The 20,907-nt window shown below is 45.2% G+C and overlaps 1 protein-coding gene across 1 annotated transcript in view; it reads right to left on the bottom strand.

Annotated features, from left to right (window-relative positions):
• The window catches only part of Galnt14 (polypeptide N-acetylgalactosaminyltransferase 14), a 199,037-nt gene extending 182,148 nt beyond the window's left edge, over positions 1-16,889 (bottom strand). Inside the window, exon 1 of the mRNA XM_090336175.1 lies at positions 16,475-16,889. Within this exon, the coding sequence (XP_090192301.1) occupies positions 16,475-16,603 (129 nt within the window). The 5' untranslated portion in view covers positions 16,604-16,889. The remainder of the gene's footprint in view (positions 1-16,474) is intronic.
• Positions 16,890-20,907: the final 4,018 nt, after the last annotated feature.

Below are 20,907 nucleotides of genomic sequence, written 5' to 3'. Positions count from 1 at the left end.
CCACAAGGTTAAGAACAAGGGAATGGCAAGTGCAAATTTCATTGAATTACTCCTTAAAAAAGCAATTGGCATAGTCTGAGCAGTTAAAAATCTTTCAACCCAGTGAGTGGAGAATAATGTTTCCAACTGAGGAAATCTGTTTACTTTCCCACTCTCATTATAGAACAAACATAAGCAAATGTCTTTATTTTCACACTGCTACAATCTGGCCCACTCTTAGTTTCCACCATCTCGGTTATGCTGGCTGAGTCCCTCTACCTCTAAAGGGCCTCCCTAGCCCCTGCCAGCCTACACCTGCCCAATTTCCCACTCTCCAGTTACTACAGAACTGACCTCCTACCCTGTAGGAAGAAACCCTAAAGGAGGTTCTGTCCCAGATGACATTGGTCACACATCTCTCCAACTGCATCAAACATGGCAGACGTGTGGTAGCACAATGGGGATATCTGTCTGTATTTGTACTCCATTCACCACTCCTCCCTGGCCTGCCTGGACCCTCAACCTCACCAGGTAATCCCAATTCTCCCGGCTTCTGGAGAGGGGGTATTCAAAATAGATAGCAGAGAATCCAGGAAAACCCTCAACAGTCACTTTTGGGATAGCCTGTGTCACAGAAAGAAACAAGGGCCCGAAGGGAGGGGTGGAGGGAATGCAATTGATGGAGTTTGGGAATTAGAGTGGAAAGAGAATGGGAAACAGCCAGTCCAGAGAGTGGTAGCTGCCTGGGGTCCCTAATGGCTGGTGGTGTCTCTCAGGAGGTCAGCCTCTGAGCCTAGCATTCCTAGGAACAACCTTAGAGCAGCAGGCTGCTAGGGGCTACAGCTATGATCACCATGCTTGGAAAATTAAGTGTTCTTTCTACATTTCCTAGCATGGAGAAAGCGCTGAATCCTTGTGAGGCTATAAGGAGAGAAGGATCTCTACACTAAAGAAGAATAGGAGCTTACAGACCATATAACTCAAAGAAAAGTATAAAAGTCAGCCACTAATTCAAGGCCTCATTTTGTGAGGTAGGATTCTCTTATTATGAACAAGCCTGGCACTTAATATAAGGATTATCCAAGTTTCACTGCACACACTGCTAAGGGATGTTATTAAAAGGGAGATTTTGAATCAGTGGGTCTGGAGGGGCCTGAGATTCTGCATTTCTTACAGATTTACATGTGACACCAATACTCCTGAGCCAATGAGCCATTCTTTTTTAAAAAAGACTAAATTTTGTCAGTAGGCTGCTCCCTATTTTAGAGGACAGAATCTAAAGAGCATCCTTAAATGATTAAATGAAAGAGGGTTGCTCACTTTCCTATTTTCCCTCCAGACTCTAGTTTCTCTTCCCTTTATTCTTGTGCTATGCTTCTGAAACAGCAGCCACTTTGGGGACAAGTGGATCCTGGTAAATGCTTCTTCAAAAATCACTAAAATGACTTTAAAAGACCTCCCTAAATCCTTCTCCTCCTAATAAGAGGCCCTGTGGAAGAACAGGCTCCTATTTTAGTGAAACAGCTTTAAGAATGAGATTAAACTTCAACCACAGTTTTCCAAGCTAACAGAAAAGTGACATGACTGGGAAAAGAAAGTCAACCTTGCAGAACAACCTCAAGTAAATTCAAAAGCAATTGTGTCCAACTTTTATCCCCACGAAGCCCCAGAGAAGATTCTCTCCATCCCCTCAGCCTCAGATTCTACTCTGACTCAAAAGTGGAAAAAGACTTTTTTAAATCTATTTTGTGTATCTCTTCTACCATTATATATCTATCTCTAAGACTTGGGTCTCTCTTTCCAGTAATAGAGCACTTCAGCTTAGATGCAAGACAAGCAGAGTTCTAGAGACAAACCTGGCCAGGGGTCAGCAAAACACTCTACACTTCCTGGGAATTTGCCCTGGGAGAGAACAGGACAATGACGCAGCATCTTCGCACCCAGCCCGCCCTTGGCTTCACTCACAGCCAAAGATTTACTAGATGAATGGACAAGCATAACACAGTGGCTTCGGGCAGGTAGATTTCCCCACTGTCTCCCCACCTTGTTAACGAGCTCGCTCATCTTTTGTAGTTATCAAATGCCGCAGTGGCACCCAACTAGGCTTCAACATCCTATGAATTATCTTAACTCTACCATTTACAAGGTGTGTTTACTTAGGAAAGTTATTGGACCTTTTGGAAGGCCAAGTCCCTTTTCAGGAAACTAAGGACAAGTAACACATCATCTACAGATAATATTCAAAAGAGAAAAATATAGCCACTGATATAGTTCAGGCTTTATTTGATCAGGAAAGAGCTAGCTTTAAGCAATCAGCATGACTACCCAGGCACTAAATTTCAGTCCATCCACTTGATGGAGTGTTTTAAAGAATGAATGACTTAACATTGATAAATTCCTTAACACTTTCAGAAGACAGTTACACTCCTCTCGCCACTGGAAACCTTTTCCTCCTATATAGAATATAAGCATAAAATAAAGGCCATCCATAAACTTCATTTGTCATATTTCACATGGGATGTCTTACTGTGCCATATATGGAAGGCATTGTCAGAATGTCTCTTTACTCCAGAAATCTTCTACACACCCAAGAGCCCCTTCTGATGAACCTACCTACAATACTCAACTACCATGGGATGGAAGCAGCTGGCATGTCACACAGCTCTGGACATTCTGTCAACCTACTTGTGGTCAGATGCTGCATTTAGTAGAATGGGTGGGGGAAGGCAGTCACCTGACAGGCCCAAATGTTCACTCTCTCCTCCTCCCAAAGGCCTGAATCACAAGGGCCCAACCTCAAAGAAACTAGGTCATTTTTTAGTAGTTTCACAGAACATGGGTTTCATATGCAAACCCCCAAAGATCACTCACTCTTCAAAAAGACTCTGATCCCTTGGCAAAGGCTGAATTGGTCCCAGAGTAATCCCCACTTCCCCTCTAAAGAAGAGCATAGTCCGTCAAGGACCAATATACCACACTCAATAGATGCCAGCTCTCTTGACTCCCTTCTAAGAATGAAAACAGTTTAATGGCACCTGAATAAACAAACAGATTTCATATGATAGGGAAATGAAGAGTCATAGCACAGAAAGAATATAGCTCACACTAAAAGAAACAAGTTTAAAAAGTAAAAAAAAATCATAAATGCAGCTTTATGGTTAATAGCAGGTAATTGTTTTGAGTGCTAATAATCTAATTAGCAGTCAAACCAATGCATCCTCTATTATCAGCTGATCTATAATTACTGCTCCATGCTGAGTATTTTACCAGCACATGATAGCTTTCAACTCCTCAGCACAAACAACCAAATAATTGGTGTTATTAAGCTAGATTCAGGAAGATTCCTCTCTAAGGGGTGATGTAGGGAAGTTTTTAGTCATCCATTATGGCCTTGGTGTTTTCAGCATCTGTTGACTAATTCCTCACATTCCTGTCTGTAATCAGTCTTCAGGCATTTTTTGAAACACCTTAATATGATACTTTAGTTGATTTCCTTTTTGAACGTTGAAGTCTAGGAGTAGAACTATTCCCAGTCTTTCAGAGCAGACCCATGTTCAAACAGACATGTCAGATAGTGGGTAAAAGCAGAAAGTATTTCTCTCTGAAAATGTTGTGAAGTGGTGTTCCCCCCCCACACTTGAATATTGCTATAAATGACTCATCCTGGAAGAGCTGGGTTCTGATATGCAACTATTCCACTCAGCAGTTTCTGATCTAAACAACATGAGTATAATTCTGGGAAGCAAAACAAATGTAGGCTCCATAGGTTGGTTGCTAGGGAAAAAAAAAAAAAACTCAAATCTTCACTTTCAGAAGATCGGATTTGGTGTGAGTATAGAGAAAACAAAAGAAGCTTGGAGTGAACAAAGTGGAGTGGAAAAGAGGGTAAAATGTAAAGAAGAAAGGAGCTCTGGGGCCAGTCAGATAGGCTTTAGAAGCTACCTCCTCTGCTTGCTTGTGGGCAGCCCAACCTTCAGTAAGTCACCGAATATTCTGAAGCCTTGGGTTGGATGCCTCTCCCAAAGGCTGTTGTGAAGAACAGATGACTAATGCAGAAAGGACCTAGTGATTGATTGTGAGGGGTTCAGTGTTGCTTCTCTACTCTTTCACCCTAGATGCAAAAATAATAAATCAGTTTTTTCTACAATCTGAAGTGTATGCCATGTACCTTTTACCTATAAACAGGGTAGATTTCAAATCAGTTATAGCATGGGGCATCCAAAGTCACCCAAAGTCCTACTCACAGTTTCTAGGGTCCTGAATGCCCGTCCATTACCTCATCTCACTCCTAGACGCCTAATCTTTGTCTGATCCAGAAATAAAAGACTAAATACTCAACATAGATTTTGATTGGAAGTACCATACCAGTAACACACCAGTACCACAACTAATTGTTAAATATCAGCTTGTCTATAAAAAGGACCAAAATTTGGAAAACAGCAAAGTCAAACCAAAAACTTTCTCCATCGACTCTCTTATATGAGGCTATAAAAAGCATAAACTGGCCGGGTGCAATGGCCCGCGCCTGTAATCCTAGCTACTCAGGAGGCTGAGATCTGAGGATCGAGGTTCAAAGCCAGCCCAGGTGCTAAAGTCCATAAGACTCTTACCTCAAATTAAACCATAGAAAACCAGAAGTGACGCTGTGGCTCAAGGAATAAGGCGATATCCCTGGATTGAAGAGCTCAGGCACAGCGCCCAGGCCCAGAGCTCTTCAACCACAACCACAACCACAAAAAAAAAAAAAGCATAGACTCTGTTGATGAGTGGGCTCTTACATGAGGTGCTAAAACCTAGGTCATGTTCCCAAGTCACACTCAGTTTAGAGTCTCCTTTTTGAAGTTTGTGTAGATGTGAAACAGAATATGCTCAATGACTGCTCACTGGTGAACACACCTTTGTGACCACCATCTAGATTAAGATGTGGACAGCACCAGGTCCCCTCTAAATGTCCCCTGCTTTCCTCTAACCATTAACCTCAACCAGAGAACCATGAATCTGACTTCCAACAGCAGAGATCATTTCTGATCTCTGTTTCTGTACTTGTGGAATCCCAAAGTCTGCAGGCCAAATATGATCTGCACCTGGCTTTGTGCATCCCACATAAAAAAAATAGATTGTATATTTCAAAACATTCAATGATAATACCAATAAAAGAATGATGCCTCAAAAACTGCAAAAAGAATTCTCAATTTGAAATTCAGTAAGCTTTTACTGAATACACCCATACTCCCTCATTTACCTGTTGTCTTTTGTGTGGCAACAGTGGAACTGAGTAGTTTAGTAGTTGCAATACAAACCATCAATCAAACCTTAAGAAAGCAAAAATACCTGTTCTCTGATCACATAAAACAATATTTAATTAAATCAACTCTAGGAAATGGAAAAAAGGTGTTTTTGCTTTGTTGTTTGTATTTTCTTTTTGTCTTATTTGTTCATTTATCTGTCTTTGAGAAGGTAAGGGGGCAGACACAGAAATGGAGGAATAAAAGGTGAAAAATGCAGCAGTGGTACTGACTAGACACTATGTTGAAAATATCCTACACAATTTGTGGTGGAGCCCAGAGGGAAAAACTGGGAGACAGTGAGGGAAAGGGTGAAAATTATCTAAAAAGAAATATATTTACTACCTGATTTTTGTAACTGTAACCCCTTTGTACATCACCTTTAGAACAACAATAAAAAATAAAAATTTTAAATAAATATTATCTTGCCCTTGACAGTTTGGCAACTCCAACTGGAGTGGCATACACTTGCATGCACGTAAGTGATCTTGCATTTCTATGGGGTTTGAAATTGCAAGATTACAGGTGTGCGTGCAGATTCAGCTATAGTAAACACACCAAAAGTTATTCAAAGTATACGATCACTTTTAAGAGAAATGCAGAAACAGTATGAAGTAGCACAAAAACAGTAAGAAGAGTAAAGGAAATTTACAATGTTGATCTGATCAACTGAACAAGTAATAAGAAAGTAAGCAAGGTGTCTGAGTAGAGAGTGAAAATACCAAGGTTGTATTGGTTTGCATTACCTTCCAATCTCACTTTACATATAGTGTGGTGGTATACATCTATGATCTCAGCACTCAAAAGCCAAAGGTAGGAAGATTACAAGTTCTAGACCAGCCTGTTCTACAAAGTGAGCTCCAGAAGAAAAAGGAAGAGCGATAGGGGAGAAGGAGGGAGAGAGACAGAAAGAAGGAAAAAAGAGAGAAAAAAGGAAGGGAGGGAGGGAAAGGAGAACAAAGAAAGAGAGAAACAATAAAAAGTGCAACAGTTTGATGTGCTGCATGCTCAGAAGAAATAAAAAGTGAAAACATTGTGTTTTAGCTCAGGGTCTTGGAGTAGAGCACCCTTGTCATGTAGTCACATAACAAAACTACTATCATGGTGAGCCTTCCATGGTTTATTTCAAACGCAGATAAAATATCCTGGAAGACAGATGCAACCCCCTAACTTCATATTTTCCCAAGGCTTGGGACTATACATTACCTTACTCACACCTAGCCCCCAAATTAGCCTTATGACGGTAGACCAGTAGTTTGTCTACCAGGACCAAATGAGCAATCAGTAGTCAGCCTACAGGCTAATCCCCAAAGCAGACACAAACAGGACCTTCTGCAGCCAAGTAGGTAAGAGCTAAGAGGATGCTGGGTGCCTCCCCAAGCCATTTTCCTGGAGTCATTCCTCTTGCACCCATCTTGCATTTCAAATGGAGATAGAGTATTACAAATAACACTTCTCCTCTTAGAAAAGAACTATTTCTGATTATTTTAAGGATGCAGTCATCACAAAAGGAACCAAACTCATAGTTCCTGTGTTCACCACAGCTCTGTTGAATTCCGAATTGAAGCACCCTTATAAATGATAGATAGCAGAACTTCATTTCCTAGAGTCAAACCTTGCAGGCTGGGATGGGGTGTAAAGGCTCCCAGCATAATAGAACTGGCGGTGGGAGAGTACACAGTATGACAGTCCTCTACTTCTCACACAAGCATTGTATTTTCCGCCCTAGCATCTTCCTATACCAGAAGAGACAGACCAAGAATAAGTTGGATCTGGCCTGTTTTAGAAGAAAATCCAAAGCCTTCTTGGCACTCCATGCCTCTCTAGAGACCAGTCCTGCATTTCACTTTATCCCTTCCTCAGTCCCATTCCATGGATAGAAAAGCAATGCTGGTGTTTTCTCAAAGGTAGGGTATTTTCCCTGCAAGAACATTAGCATTTTGTCCATATGCAAGCACTCATATAACATACACATACAGTATATATTTCATTTGCCCCAGGGGGAAAAAATCCTAACTAGAAATTGAGTGTGGCCATAATAAAATGAACATGTTTTATAGCCAAACAAGTGAGCTTCAGCCTATAGGCTAGTTAGAGAAGCTTGCCAAAGTAGTCTCCTGTTAAAACCTCCGATTTCTTACACTTGAGGAGATAAGAAGAATTATAACATCCACCTCATATGGGTACAATAAGGATCAAATGAAGCATCTATGAATAGAAATAAATTGTAAACTGTAAAGCATCACAGGAAAGGTACAGGGAAAAAGAGCTACCTCTTATCTGCCTTTTCCTGATTCGTCCTTTTAATTAGTCATGTCTTTCAGCCAGTTTCTCTGCTGATGAAGACCACCTGCCCACCATGAGGACATTAGTCAATTCGGCACCCAGCTGGCAGTCATCAATTGCCCATCTATTAATAGCCAATTATCTGGTAGCCTAATTAATCTGTGCACCATGTGATCTGATCTCCCCAAGATTCTGGGAAACAATGGGCCTGAAATACAGGCACCCGCTAATTTTTCAATGGTCATCAAGGGATTTGGCATCCATTATGCCTGCGTGATGCAGCTGCCAGTGATGGGTGCATAAATATTGATTGGACCAGTCTATGGGGGGGGAAGGGGTGCATGCATGAGTGTCTAGAGTGTTCTCAGAAGAACAGAAAAGGCTACACAAATCTTTAGGCCAGACAATTCGGGGGAGGGGGTAGAATCCTCATGTCCAAGACTCTGAGAGAACAAAGATAAGAGATAAACCTCTTTGGAGAGAACCTTCCAAGAGGGGTCAAATCCCACCAGCTCTATACACATGTCTGGCTCTGGCCTGGCCTGGAATGGGACAGAGAATGGGTGTGAATGGCAGGGTTCTGAGGAAGAGTACAGCTAGGGTGACAGCTCTCTCCATCCAGGCCTTCAGACTTGAATAGCAGTAACATGTGGATAGGTTATGTCCTTCTGTGTATTCGTGAAAGATCTCTGTAGTACATGCACTTAAGACAGGTGACATGAGGAGAATTTAATTATTTTTTAAGTGTCTAATCTTGTCTTCCGGAAATGGTATGCAGAAGAGGCTTTGTACTTGAAATCAGCATTGTCCAGGAGACAGAGAATCAGATGGCTTTTTATTTCCAGTGATAAGGACTCATGCTGATAAAAAAAAAAAAACACTGAATGACTCAGAGTGGCCCAAAGCAGCATCTTCCCTCAGAAACAACTCCTTTTGTACCCAGTGCAGTCCATCCCCTATCTCCAGTAACCAGGGAGGCTGGCTGTTCCTGACCTTAGAGCTTACTAGGAAACAGGGAGCCACCACTATGTCCCCAGTCTTTTCCCTGAAGCTCCCAGCCCAGCACCAAGAGCTCTGGGATCTATAGGCTCACTAGTCCCTTTTGCAGATGTAAGAAAGAAACATAAAAGAATGTGAGAAGAAAGGGGGGCGGACAAAGAAGCAAGAGGAGAAAGATGCCCTAGGTGGCATGACATTCCTCACATCACTGCCACCTCCTCTGTCCCTAGCAGCTTCCCGGCACTCATTAGGCACTGTGATGGCAGTGATGGCTGCCAAATGCAAAGATGATGCCCCAGAAGGTCATTTCGGGCCATTTATTCTGAAATACCAAAACACCAAAGCCAGCAAATTTCAGGAGCTTCTGCAAACCTCCCCAGGGCACGTGTGTGAATATGTGTGTGTGTGTGTGTGTGTGTGTGTGTGTGTGAGAGAGAGAGAGAGAGAGAGAGAGAGAGAGAGAGAGAGAGAGAGAGAGAGAGAGAGCTTCATTATCCCAAAGGGATTCTTTCTTAATCCGATCAACATCTAAGGACTCAGAGACTGATTTACTTTTTGGCTAATCTAGCAATTCTGGTAAATAAATAAATAAATAAATAAATAAATAAATAAATAAATAAAAGATAAGTAACCAAGTATCTGTGGTATAATTATTTATAGCCATTAAGTTCTGTCCCTTCAGAATTATTCACCACTAACCTGAACTGGCTCACACCACAGACAGAAGGACAATAGATGCAGTGCTAGAATGTGCTGCTCCCATTTCACTGTCAAGAAGAGGCCGTGTTACTGTTGGCAATGCCAAGGGCAGAAAGAGATGCCCCAGCCGCCAGGTCTATGAAATAAACTGAAGAATAAAACCATTCTTGGTTTCCATGTAATGGGAGCTACAGAGAAGGTCAGAGTCAGTATCTTGGCTCTGGTGAGCAGAAAGTGCCTGAGGGCCATCGTGGGAGGAAGCTTAGCACCCAGCATGGGATAACGTAGGATGAAGAGAGCCAGAAACCAGCTGCAGAGGACACAGGGCACATCCAAGCTCACTTCCCCAAGCAGATGGTAAGGCTGTCATTCTAGGTCTCTAGGGTGAGATGTGCAAAAGCCATGGCAGGGTTCACATTCTACCACTAAAAGCAGAGCCCTCGATCTGTCCCTGCTTTCCAATTCAGATTGTTTTCCAAAAGTGCATTGGGGATTTTGAGATGCTCTGGAAGAATGACAAAACTGTAAACATTAGAAATCAGACAAAGGCACAAGCTACACATTTCTTCAAAAGTGGTTTCTGGGAGCCTGATAAGGAATAGAACTCTTGGAAATCCAGGATGGAAAGGTATGGCCAAGCAGGTAATCAGATGACATTTCAATGCGGCAATGTGGAATTTCCAGGCTTCTGACACTACCCAACTCCATCCCCGCTTCACTTGGAAATGACATCTGATGAGTGAAGAACAGCACTCTTAGGCATTACAGTCTGGCAGCCCTGAAGACTGCTCTGTGGACATGCTGGAAAGGCTTGTAATAAGTGAGATAGAGATTCCTGATCTTTGCTTATAAAAGTGCCAGTCCATACTATGAAACAAGAGTCAAGGAGAGCGGGTACTCCCTACAGACTCAAAGCGATTCCTCTAGAACAGAAATCCTTGAAACAGGATCCAGATGAAGGGAGAGTGCATCCAGAAAGCCAAAATAACCAGGGATATGGGCAGAGACTCAGCTCAGAGGACCAGATAAGTGGATGCCTCACGAGTGTGAACCAAAAAAGACCCAGGAGTGATATCCCACCAGCCTGAAAGTGAAGACTTGCTATTCCCTAATTACTTAAGATTCTAACCTATTGGCACACTTGCTAGCCTGCTACAGGAGCAAGCAGTCATCTGGACCATGAGGCAGAACCACCTGTGAGGCCTGCCCTAGGGATCCACCTTTTGAAAGGAAACCAGCCCAGCACTCTGTACAGGGCAAACACACATTCAATAATGAGCTGCTTCTGGTGATTTCAGAGTCAACATCTCCTGGACAGAGGCCAACATGCATGCAACTGCATGCACCAAGCAAGGCTGGATTAATATGATCTCTCTCCAAAATTCATAACTTTTTAAATGGGAGAAATTATCTACTAAATGGGAAAGAAAATAACAGTGTCATATACTTAAGGCAAGTGTACAGAAAGACAAGCTATTTTCTGTATTTCTAGTACAGAATGTATCTACGTACATGGGCCCCAGGCACTTTATTGGAAGACTTTGCATTTCTAATACCTTCCTCAAAAATTACCCTCAGGCCTAAAACTCTTTTGCTTTTACTAAGCTCTAAGCCTTGGACTAAATTTAGTTTCTTAGAAATAAGAGACAAATTTGCTGCTTAAAAAAAATTCTGTCAGTTATTGTATAATTTTCTAAATGGCAAACAAATGACAGGAGAGAAAAGAAAGAAAAACCTTTTTTTCAGGCTCTTTTAAGTGATAAGAGTATTTATCACTAAAATACAATTTGAATTAAAACTTCAAACTTGTTACATGATTTCAATTAGAAGTTTGAGCCCTGCTGAATAATTTGGGTATGGGAAACCAGTATTAAAATTGAATTCACATTAAAAAGTCAAGTTTAAAGAAATCTTTACTTGTGCTATTAATAGAACCAGCCCTTCTTGAAACTAAGAAAAAAAATCCAATTAATTTTCTTAAACCAGTAGTGCAATAGCATGCCTGGTCCTTGTGCACATGGCTGGGATTGTGACAGATGTGGCAAAGGTCACATTGGGCCCACTGTGGAAACATCATCATTAGGCAAACAGACTTTCCCTAGCAAGGTGAGGCCTGAGAGGCTAGGAACAGCCCTGAACTAGACCCCTGTGGATGTAGCTTGCTTCACAGAACTTAAGGATTGAACAGCCCAAATGCCACATCATTCCCAACTTCTCAGAAGATGTTACAGGTAAACTGTGAGGTGCATGGGGTTAGAAGAGATGAGGAGAATAATGAAAGGGATGACATTGGTCAAGATACTTGGTGATCACAAATGGACATCTTGAATTAATAAATAAATAAGACTATGCAGGAAGAAAGTCTTCCTCTCTTGCTTTGGGAAATAAGCTGAACCTTTCTACCTTTCCTATACCCAGAATACATACCACTGGCTCATGCCAATAATCCTGTTCACTCTGGAGACTGAGACCTGAAGACCATGGTTTAAATCCAGCCAGGGCAAGAAAATCCATGGGATTCTTATCTCCAACTGACGATCAAAAAGCCAGAAGTAGAGCTGTGACTCAAGTGGCATAGCATTAGCCCTCAGCAAAAATATCTCAGGGACCGCACCCATGACTTCAGTTCAATCCTCAGGACTAACACTTTTGAAAAAACAACAGCAAAAAAGTAAAAACCTCAGAAGCAAAGTCTCTGTATCAATCTTTCCTGCCCTGTCATTTTTCCCACTAAGGCATGAAAGCTAGACTTTCTCTTCCCTATAACAGGTTTCAGAAATTAGAATTCCTTTTACCCTAAACCAAACCATAAAGCCTAAAACTATTACTCTACTCATCATCTCCACCCCTTATCCTGTGCTCCAAAGTATCTTACAGCTGGCCCTAAAGTAATTCTCTGACCTATCTTATCTCATAGAAGATCATAAAACCTTCCTTCCTAGAAAAAAAAAAATCCTGTTCCATATCAGGAGAAAAAAAAAAAATGCTGCACTGAGAGAGGTTAAAATAATACCTACACAGGCTCTGCTGGTTTCCTCACTCTGTTTATTAGCCTTAGATCACACCCTATGTCCATGAGACTTCTACAACACCTGGCCATCCTCAATCAAACCTTATCATATAAACAGACAGTTCACCCTGGATCTTTCAGTCCTCAATCTGATGGCTTTCCAGTCATGAAGGACTATAATCAAAAGAATTTGTTTTGCTTTTCTCTTCATAATATGCCTTTTGTTATACAGGTGTCAACAACAGCCTTTATGTTAAAGTTGGAAGAAATCACCCTGTTTCCACTACCACACAGGGATGGGGTTAAAATCTCAACAGGGGGAAAACTTCAAGGAGACCTTAGCATATCCAGGCAAGAGCTTTCCCTGTGATGGTGCAACGCCACTTCCTAGGAAAACCTGATGTACCGAACTCACTAGAAGCCCAATTTTTTCCTACGATCAGCAAGTGTCCAATCTGAGTTCCTACTGTTATGGAAACAATCTCTGTATTGGCAAATGAGTTTGTCAAACAATGCTGCCATAACCATCAGATATATGACCACCTAGCCACCAGGCTTCCCTGACACAGTGTGCCACATCTAGCCAGAGGAGCCTCCGCAGCCCCTGTGAATGCCCAGGAGGATAGAACAGGAATTCCTTCTGAAGCACTGCCTGTCTCCTTGTCTTTACTTTTAACCCCCTTTGGAGCTCCCTGAGGACAAAGGGGAGGAAGCCCCAGAAAGCAGGTGAGGCAGTATGACTGACCAGTACAAGAGGACCTAGGCAGTCCCATCTAGCAATCCAGAAAGTTTTCCTGAAAGATCTCATTTCATTTTTGTCCTGACACAACCGTTTGAAGAGCCTTGTTATCTTGGGCCAAATGTTATCTTGGGCCAAATGTTTAATTATTCAGTCTCATCTGTATACAAGTATTATCTCCCTCATGTGACAATTGTGAAGATTAAGTGAGCTAATACATGTGAAATGGAGTCTATGAATTTGTGAGACGCTACCCACATGCTAGTGATTATTACTTAACAGCAGTGCAAATGCTCACCAGAACTTAGGTCTGAAGCACACTCAACTTTGGCAGCTGCAGAAAAATGGATGGAAAAGGAGATCACCATGTTAAGCAAAATGAGCCAGGCTCAAAGACAAGTAATGCATGTTTTCTTTCATATGAAGAATCTAGACCATAAATACATATATATATAACATAAATATAAATAGGAAACTTTGTAGGGAGATATACTAGGAGGGGATGAGTAAAAGAAGAGAGTGATGGGGTGATGAATCTGGTAGCAGTATTTCATATGGATACATGAAAATAGCATAATAAAACCCATCAAAACCCTGGTACATTTGGCATTCTTTGTCTCATACCCAAGTGTTGTTCAGCAATGGGCTACTTCAAAATCACATAGAACAATTGGAAAATTCTAATTTTAGGGCCTTCTCCAAAACCAGCAGAACCAACTGTAATCTACAACAATCCAAGAATCTGTACGTTAATCAAGCTCTCCAGGTGATCCTGACATGCAGTCACCTGGGTAAAAGCTGTGCTCCTTTGAATGTCAGAGGGCCTGTTCATAGGAGGCATAGGAAATAAAACTTTGCTGGAGTTATAAGGAGATCTCTCTTTGTCTGCTTCTCCTCAGATACACACACATAGAAATACACAATGGAGTTTACCTGCCAGATGCAGAACACATCCATGAATGCACACAACACATGCATGTCGACACAAAGACCATGCATAGGGGTAAAAAAGACAAAGGGGGGAAAAGGCAAGCCAACAATAAAAGGTATCAAGATTTCAAAAGTCTATAGAATTCATGATTATTAAAAATACACAAGCCAGGTGCAGTGGCTCATGCCTGTAATCCTAACTATTCAGGAGGCTGAGATCTGAAGATCAAGGTTCAAAGCCAGCCAGGGCACAAAAGGACCTGAAACTCTTATCTCCAATTAACCTCTAGAAAAATGGGAAATGGGGCTTGGCTAAAAGGTAGGGTGGTAGCCTTGAGCTGAAGAGCTCAGGAACAGTGCCCAGGTTGAGTTCAGGCACCATGACCCACAAAAATAAATACACAAAATGGGGGATCCATGTTGTTAAGACAAAGAATAAGGGAGTCTTCTATGACTACACAGTTCTATTGGGAAAACCTGATCTGAGACCACACATTAGTTTATAATCCTGCCTCAGCTAGGTACTAAAGAGTACTACACACACACACACACACACACACACACACACACACACACACACACACACACCACAGCCAAGACACAGGGGCACAACACTCCCAATTCTAGCCCCAAACCTAGCAATTACTTGCCATCAATCAATGTGAATTGAGCACAAGCCAGGATAAGAGAAGATGGGAAAGGAGGCAGGACAAAGTACACACAGAGGGAAGAAGAGCGTGTTCCAAATCCCTGGGGTAAACTAAGAATAAGTAAGCTTAAGCTAATGAGGTTCAATGCAAAACAAGAAAGTTCATATCCCTGCAGGCATCATTAACTGCATCACAAGAAACAGAAACACCTAGGGAAATAGAGAGAGAGAGAGAGAGAGAGAGAGAGAGAGAGAGAGAGAGAGAGAGAGAGAGAGACAGAGAGACAGAGAGAGACAGGGACAGAGAGACAGAGAGAGACAGAGAGAGACAGAGACAGAGAGAGAAGGGGGGAGGCTTCAGATCCATGGTCAGAATCTATGGGAAGTTAAAAAAAAATCCAGTGCTACAAATGGCTGTTTGAAATCACCAATCTGGCTTCTTCATTTTTCTACTGAGCCCCTCCAACAATTCCACACATCCACAGCCCCTTAAGAACCCAAGGTCCTTCCTAGCTCCCCCTCACCTTTCCCCAGTCTCATCTCTCTGGTCCTGAATGTTTTGCCCTGGGTCTGTCGTTCACCACTACCGGGGCTGTCCTCCTGCCTGTGGGTGAGCCTGGCCATGCAGAACTCAGCTCTTCTAAGTCTTCCTGTAAACCACGTAGTGTAAGGCCGCTGATGAGCACATCTTCATTCTCATGGAACAGCTTCTACTGACCACCCCCCACAGTGCTTGGCACACAAAGATGCCGAATATGCCTTGTTGAGATCAGCTGAGCATTAGCAGGATTCCAAAATGGGAGTGACAAAGAGAATCCATGAAGGCAACCTGGTAAGAACAGGAAAACTTGAGTGTGGAGGTAGGAGTTCAAACTAGCTCAGTGGACCTAAGCCTACTCATAAACTTTCAACCTGCTTCCCAGACAATGAAGTAAGGATAATCACCACTCTATTCACCTTAGTACCTATGAAAAGAGCACACAGTAGGCCCTCTTGTAACCTGCCCCCATTCCAAACTCATTTTTCTCTCCCCTTTCTAACTCTTCAGCCTCAAGCCCCTCCAAGGCTTTTAGCCTTTCCCTAGAGGACTGCTCAGGATCTAGTTCATAAATGTCCCATCTGCCAGCAAATCCCCTAGAGGTCTCCCTCTGAGTCCCGTGGTCAGGTCTATGGAGAGGAGCCAGGGCTCTCAATCTGAAGAGCGCATGTCAAGAAGCTTCCTGCTCTGTCTGGATGCACTGACAGGGCAGGAGTTGGAAAAGCCAGTTCGATTCCCATCTCTCCAACTCCCCACCCATACCAAGGCTTTGGGCTCCTGGATGGTGTGTTTGGAGCACACTCAACTTCTATAACACTGAGCGGTTGGGGAACAGCTGTAGAGCCAGTGGCACAAGACCAGGATGGTGGGGGGCAAGGAAGGCATCTGCCTGGAGGATGGAGACCCGCGGGTCCCGCGCGCGTGAGCGTCCCTGCGGACTCCCTCCAGCCCCCCGTGCTCCGGCCTGGCAGCTGCGGGGGAAGAGGTCAGCGCAGACTTCTCCTGTGCATCGCCCCCGCCCACCCACTAGCGAGCCCGCCCCGGAGGCTGGTGCGCAGCGCCCCCTCGGCTGCGGGACCCCGGCGCGACGCTCAAGTTGGGAGCCGCGCTCCGCCCGCGAGCGCGCGTGCCCACCGCCCACCCCCCCCCCCACGGGTTCGGAGACGTCGCGGCCCGCGACATCCCGGCGGCGGCCGACGCGGGTTCCCTGCTCGCCCCCAGCACCCAGACCCCCCAACCCCTGCCCTGGCTTCCCCCGGAGCCCGCCAAGCCCGGCGTGAGGGACGCGCGCCCGCCCTCCTTCCCTCCGTCCCTCCCACAAGCCACTGCCGCGCGCCCCGCGCGCAGCCCAGCCGCGTACCTTGGGGGTCTGCACTTCAGATCCCAGTGGCACCTCCAACTTCCTCTTGGTGACCCAAAAGAACAGCAGCACGGTGATCCAGAGCACCCCGAAGATCGGCAGCACCAGGCGGCGGGTCAGGCGTCTCATGGTCCCCCCCACACACACCTTGGCCGCCTTCGGGCGCAGCGGCGTCCCTGGGGCACCCCCCGGTGGTCAGGGGTGGCGGGGCAGGCGTCGTCCCGGGCACCTTCCCGGGAGGAGCGCTGGTCCCGGAACCCGGAGTGCGCGCCGGGTAGCTGGATCCTCGGGCCAGGCGCCCCGCCCGCTTGGTGGAGAAGCGAGCGGAAGGGTCGAAAGCACGGGGCGCCCGGAATGCGGCGGGGAAGAGCGGCCCGAGGGGCAGGCAAGCCCTGGAGCCCTCTCCAGCCAGAAGAGCGCCCCGGCCGCCGAGGTGCTCCCCACGCCGCCGCCGCCGCCGCCACGGAGAAGCAAACTGACTGGAGCGGTGAGGCGAGGGGAGGGCGCGATCGCGAGCGCGAGGCTGTGCCGGGCACCCCCAGAGGAGCCCGAATGGGAGGGAGCACGGGGGAGGGCGGGCCCGACAGACAGACCGACTCCGGGGAAGCCGGGCGGGAGCGATCCCGATTCGGCCAAGGGGTGCTACCACCCCCCGCCCACCCAGGCGCCCCGTGCGGTAGTCGGGCCGCCCGCCCCCAGCCTGGGGCGCAGCTCGCGGACCACTCCGGGTTGGAGCTAGGCGGAACCGTGCACCGGGAAGCCCTCCACTTCAGTTGCAAGCCGGGCCGGAGGCTCGGCTTCTACCAGGCGGGGCACTGTCTGGGAGGAGTTCCCGCTCCTGGCAGGGGACTGCACGTGGCGCTCACAGCGGTGTCTGCCCGCCTGGAGCCTAGGAGGGCCTGGCAGGGCTAGCAGAACTGCTAAGGTTCACTTGCCTGGCTATTCAGGTCTAAGGTCAGGTTCAGCCAACTCCCCAGGGATATTTCTAGGCCCTGGTGCAGGTGCTTGACAACTTTTTTTTTTTCTCTCTCCGCTTAATGGAAAGCTGAGCTAGTCTAAATTTAACTTTAAAGATGTCCTTTTAAAAATTAAGGCGCAATTATCTCCCTGTTGGGTTTTTCTTCTGCTTATAAGCATCAGGGCTTTGTACCCACCAGAAAGGGGAAATGAAAATTGAACTGAACAACTAGGGTCACTTGGCAAACGGTGGAGGGGGGAAGAGGGTAGATTATCTTTCAGAAGCCCCTTTTCCAGGTGCTTTGGGACATACATCCTCCTTTTACTTGCAGATTAAAAGCACTTGGGAAACGCCCCCTCCCCCCCAGATAGCAAATTGTGAATGCTGTCTCCAAGTAGGCCTCCGTTGACTGGAATAAAGAGGCCCTATCACTAGGTAATACTAACCAGTTCAGCATCACTAGCAGTGCAAATCATAAGTAACTCCTAGAAGGTTAGGACCATTCTTTCTGACAATTGAGTGAGTAACTGTGAATGCTGAAGTGGTGCAAGGTACCATTCTTAGCTATAAACTTAAAAAAGCAAAATCCTTGCTCTGCCTGAGGAACAGGAGCTGCAGTGGCCATGTTATTTTCATTGGAGGACCCGAGAATGATGCATGGGCTACTGTAGCTCAGTATAAAGGAAGAGTCCATACCTGCCTGCAGGTAGAAAGGTGTAACTCAGGGTTTCAGAACTCCTCCTCCAGTAAGATGGAGCCTCCACTAAATGTAACCAGAAAAAGGACCAAACAAAGCCCCCCAATATTTGTTGCATTGTTTTGTTTATTTTTTAGCCACAGGCAAATCCTGCTACAGAGTCCTGAAGAGTCCTTAATCAGACTGTATATGGGAAGATGGTCAAGACCATCCATGGAAATCAAGCAGCCAGGAAGAGCTTGCCAGAGCCGATTCAAAATGGCTTGTAGACCACCACACAGAACGCTGGGAATAGTCATGCACTTGCCTTTACTAGAACACTACCCACTGTAAGGTTAGGTAGGCTACTCAAGCTACCTCTATGGCCAGACAAAGGCCAAGGGATCCAACCTTGGGAAAGGTGGGTAGCAGCAAGAGTGCCCACTGCTACAGCCTGCTGAGTTCCCCGGAGCTCTTCCCAGAGACTCCTCCAGTACCTGCAGGCCTGGGCCTACAAAGTGTTCTGCAGCAGGCTCTGCAGGGGACCCGAGGCAGGCCACAGAAGCTGCTGTCAGCTCCAGGCAGGAGCTGCAGCACAGGAGTCCATTGCTCAGCGCTTTGTGATGCTGCTTCTGAGTAACAGATGGCAGACAGTTACACAACACCACCGCCAAGCTTTCGAGATGGTGCAGCCCCACATTGGCTGTCACCGCTGAGGTTCCTCATTCTGACTGTTTAGCATATGGGGAAACCGAGGCCTGGGGCTGGAAGCAGTTCCATGTGGGGCCCACAGTGCCTGGGAGAGCAGAAATTTCTTTCCAAGGTGCTTGCTGCTTGAATCATGATTTGATCCTCCATTCATGTGGGAAAGAGTTCCCTGGGTCTATGAAAGCTGTTAAGGGAATCCATTTTTGTTAAGTGTCATTACCTGATCCGGCCAAAGGGCATATTAGCCTGGGTTGTCAAAGCAGTACGTGTCATTAGGATTGAAATAGATTTCAGGTGAGTTTTCACACATCTGGAAGCCAGCTAAGCCTCTGTGCAGGACACAGCCCTCTAAGTCTCTCCTAGAACGCAGTCTCTCCAGAGGTCACCACGCTCAGAAGATAGTCCAAACTCATCAATAAACAGCTTAAATAACACAACACACTGTAGAGCCCAGTGGGAGATTAGCTATCTGTGATAGTTAATCCAACTTACTATCTTTTTTTTTTTCTTATCACAGCCAATGTGGGAAGGAAAAGGGCCTAGTAGAAGATTTTTAACATGGCAGGAATTGAAAAAAAGATGAATGTTCTGAACTAGGACCCTCCCGGGACCTGAAAATGGATCTCTTTCTGTGATCTTGATTTTTTGTTGGAGGCGGGGGCTCCCATTTCTTGTCCCTGGATAAGAACTCTACACCACTCCTGGTACACTGGCAAGTTGTGTGTAAGCTGTTCTCTCCTCACAGCCGAGGACATTAAAGAGCAAATTGGGTTCTGGAGCAGATGTGAGTCATTCGTGTTAGTATAAAAACTATGGAATAAAACCCATTATGGCCCCGGAAAGCTGTGTAAAGCAGCATATGGAGCAAATGTAAGCTGGGAAGAGGAGGAAGCTGTGAAAGTCCAATGCATATGCTCTCTGGCTGCCTGTGCTGTGGGTTTTCACACTTCACTTTGCATTTCCTTTAGCTGTCCTCCTGTCACTCTCACTCAGCACACTGCAGAGGCTGCAGCCTTTGTTCCTTTTGGATCAGATTCCCCAAGCCCCTCTTCTCTGCCGTGTGTGTGTGTGTGTGTGTGTGTGTGTGTGTGTGTGTGTGTGTGTGTGTGTGTGTGTGTGTGTGTCTATATCTGTATCTTACCATCAATCAGTGAAGTGCCCTTAGTGCCAGCCTCCGGAGGCCAGAGAGTTTTCTGTAGAGGTGTTGGGCCACCTGGAAAGGTGGCCAGGCAGATGGCAGCACAGTGAGATGAGATGCACATAGCACTGGCCCAGCCCTGGCAAGGTTTCCCAACAGTCAAAAAAAAAAAAAAAAAAAAAAAAAGAGCAGCCGTGAAGATTCAAAGCTGTCTGTCTTTGGCATCCCCTGCAGTGGGCTCTGTTCAGGTTCTCTGATTATAAATATCAGTTCCCCTGCCCCCCATGATCCTCTCCCCTTGCCACTGGAGATCCTGTCAACACCACATCTCCCCGGTCTCCTGTAAGGGCTTCTCTACACAGTGAGCAATGGAATCATTTAGGCCAAGTGGTAAATGAGGATCCGCTATTACCAAGCCCACAGCTCTTCTGTCTGCCACATGGGTACACCTTTGTCAAAAGAATAAAGCCAGGCCACTTTTCCTCTCGTCTTTGATGAGTAGAAAGGTGGCTTTATCTAAAGGATAAGGGATGTGAAAGTCACCTTTCTGGATCTTTATCCATTAAACAATTCCTTTCAGCATCGCACTATCCGCAGCCTTTCTCACCACCCCCATTTTTTGAAATTCTTTCTTATGTACCATGGTATAATTTGCTTCCTTGAAAAGGATTTCATCTTTGCATTTCAAAAGCCTGCTTTTACATTATTTTGAAATGCTCCCAAACTTTGTTTCTCATCCAGATGTCAAGTGTAAAGACTGACTACTGCAAGGATGATAGGTTTTTGCTGGTTACTGAAATTGGTTTCATCTTCAGAGATGGTGATCTGAGACTCCCCACCCCCCCCAACTTCCCATAAAAATGCAAAATTCTCATTGATGAAGTGACCCAATTTAGCTCAACAAAAAGTCAGATAAACTTCTTTGACCTGAAGTATCTGGAGAGGGGCTCCTG

Source organism: Megascapheus bottae, chromosome 7 (assembly GCF_031878675.1).
Source record: "Megascapheus bottae isolate mThoBot1 chromosome 7, mThoBot2.hap1, whole genome shotgun sequence".
NCBI lineage: Eukaryota > Metazoa > Chordata > Mammalia > Rodentia > Geomyidae > Megascapheus > Megascapheus bottae.
This window is presented reverse-complemented; position numbering and strand designations above follow the sequence as displayed.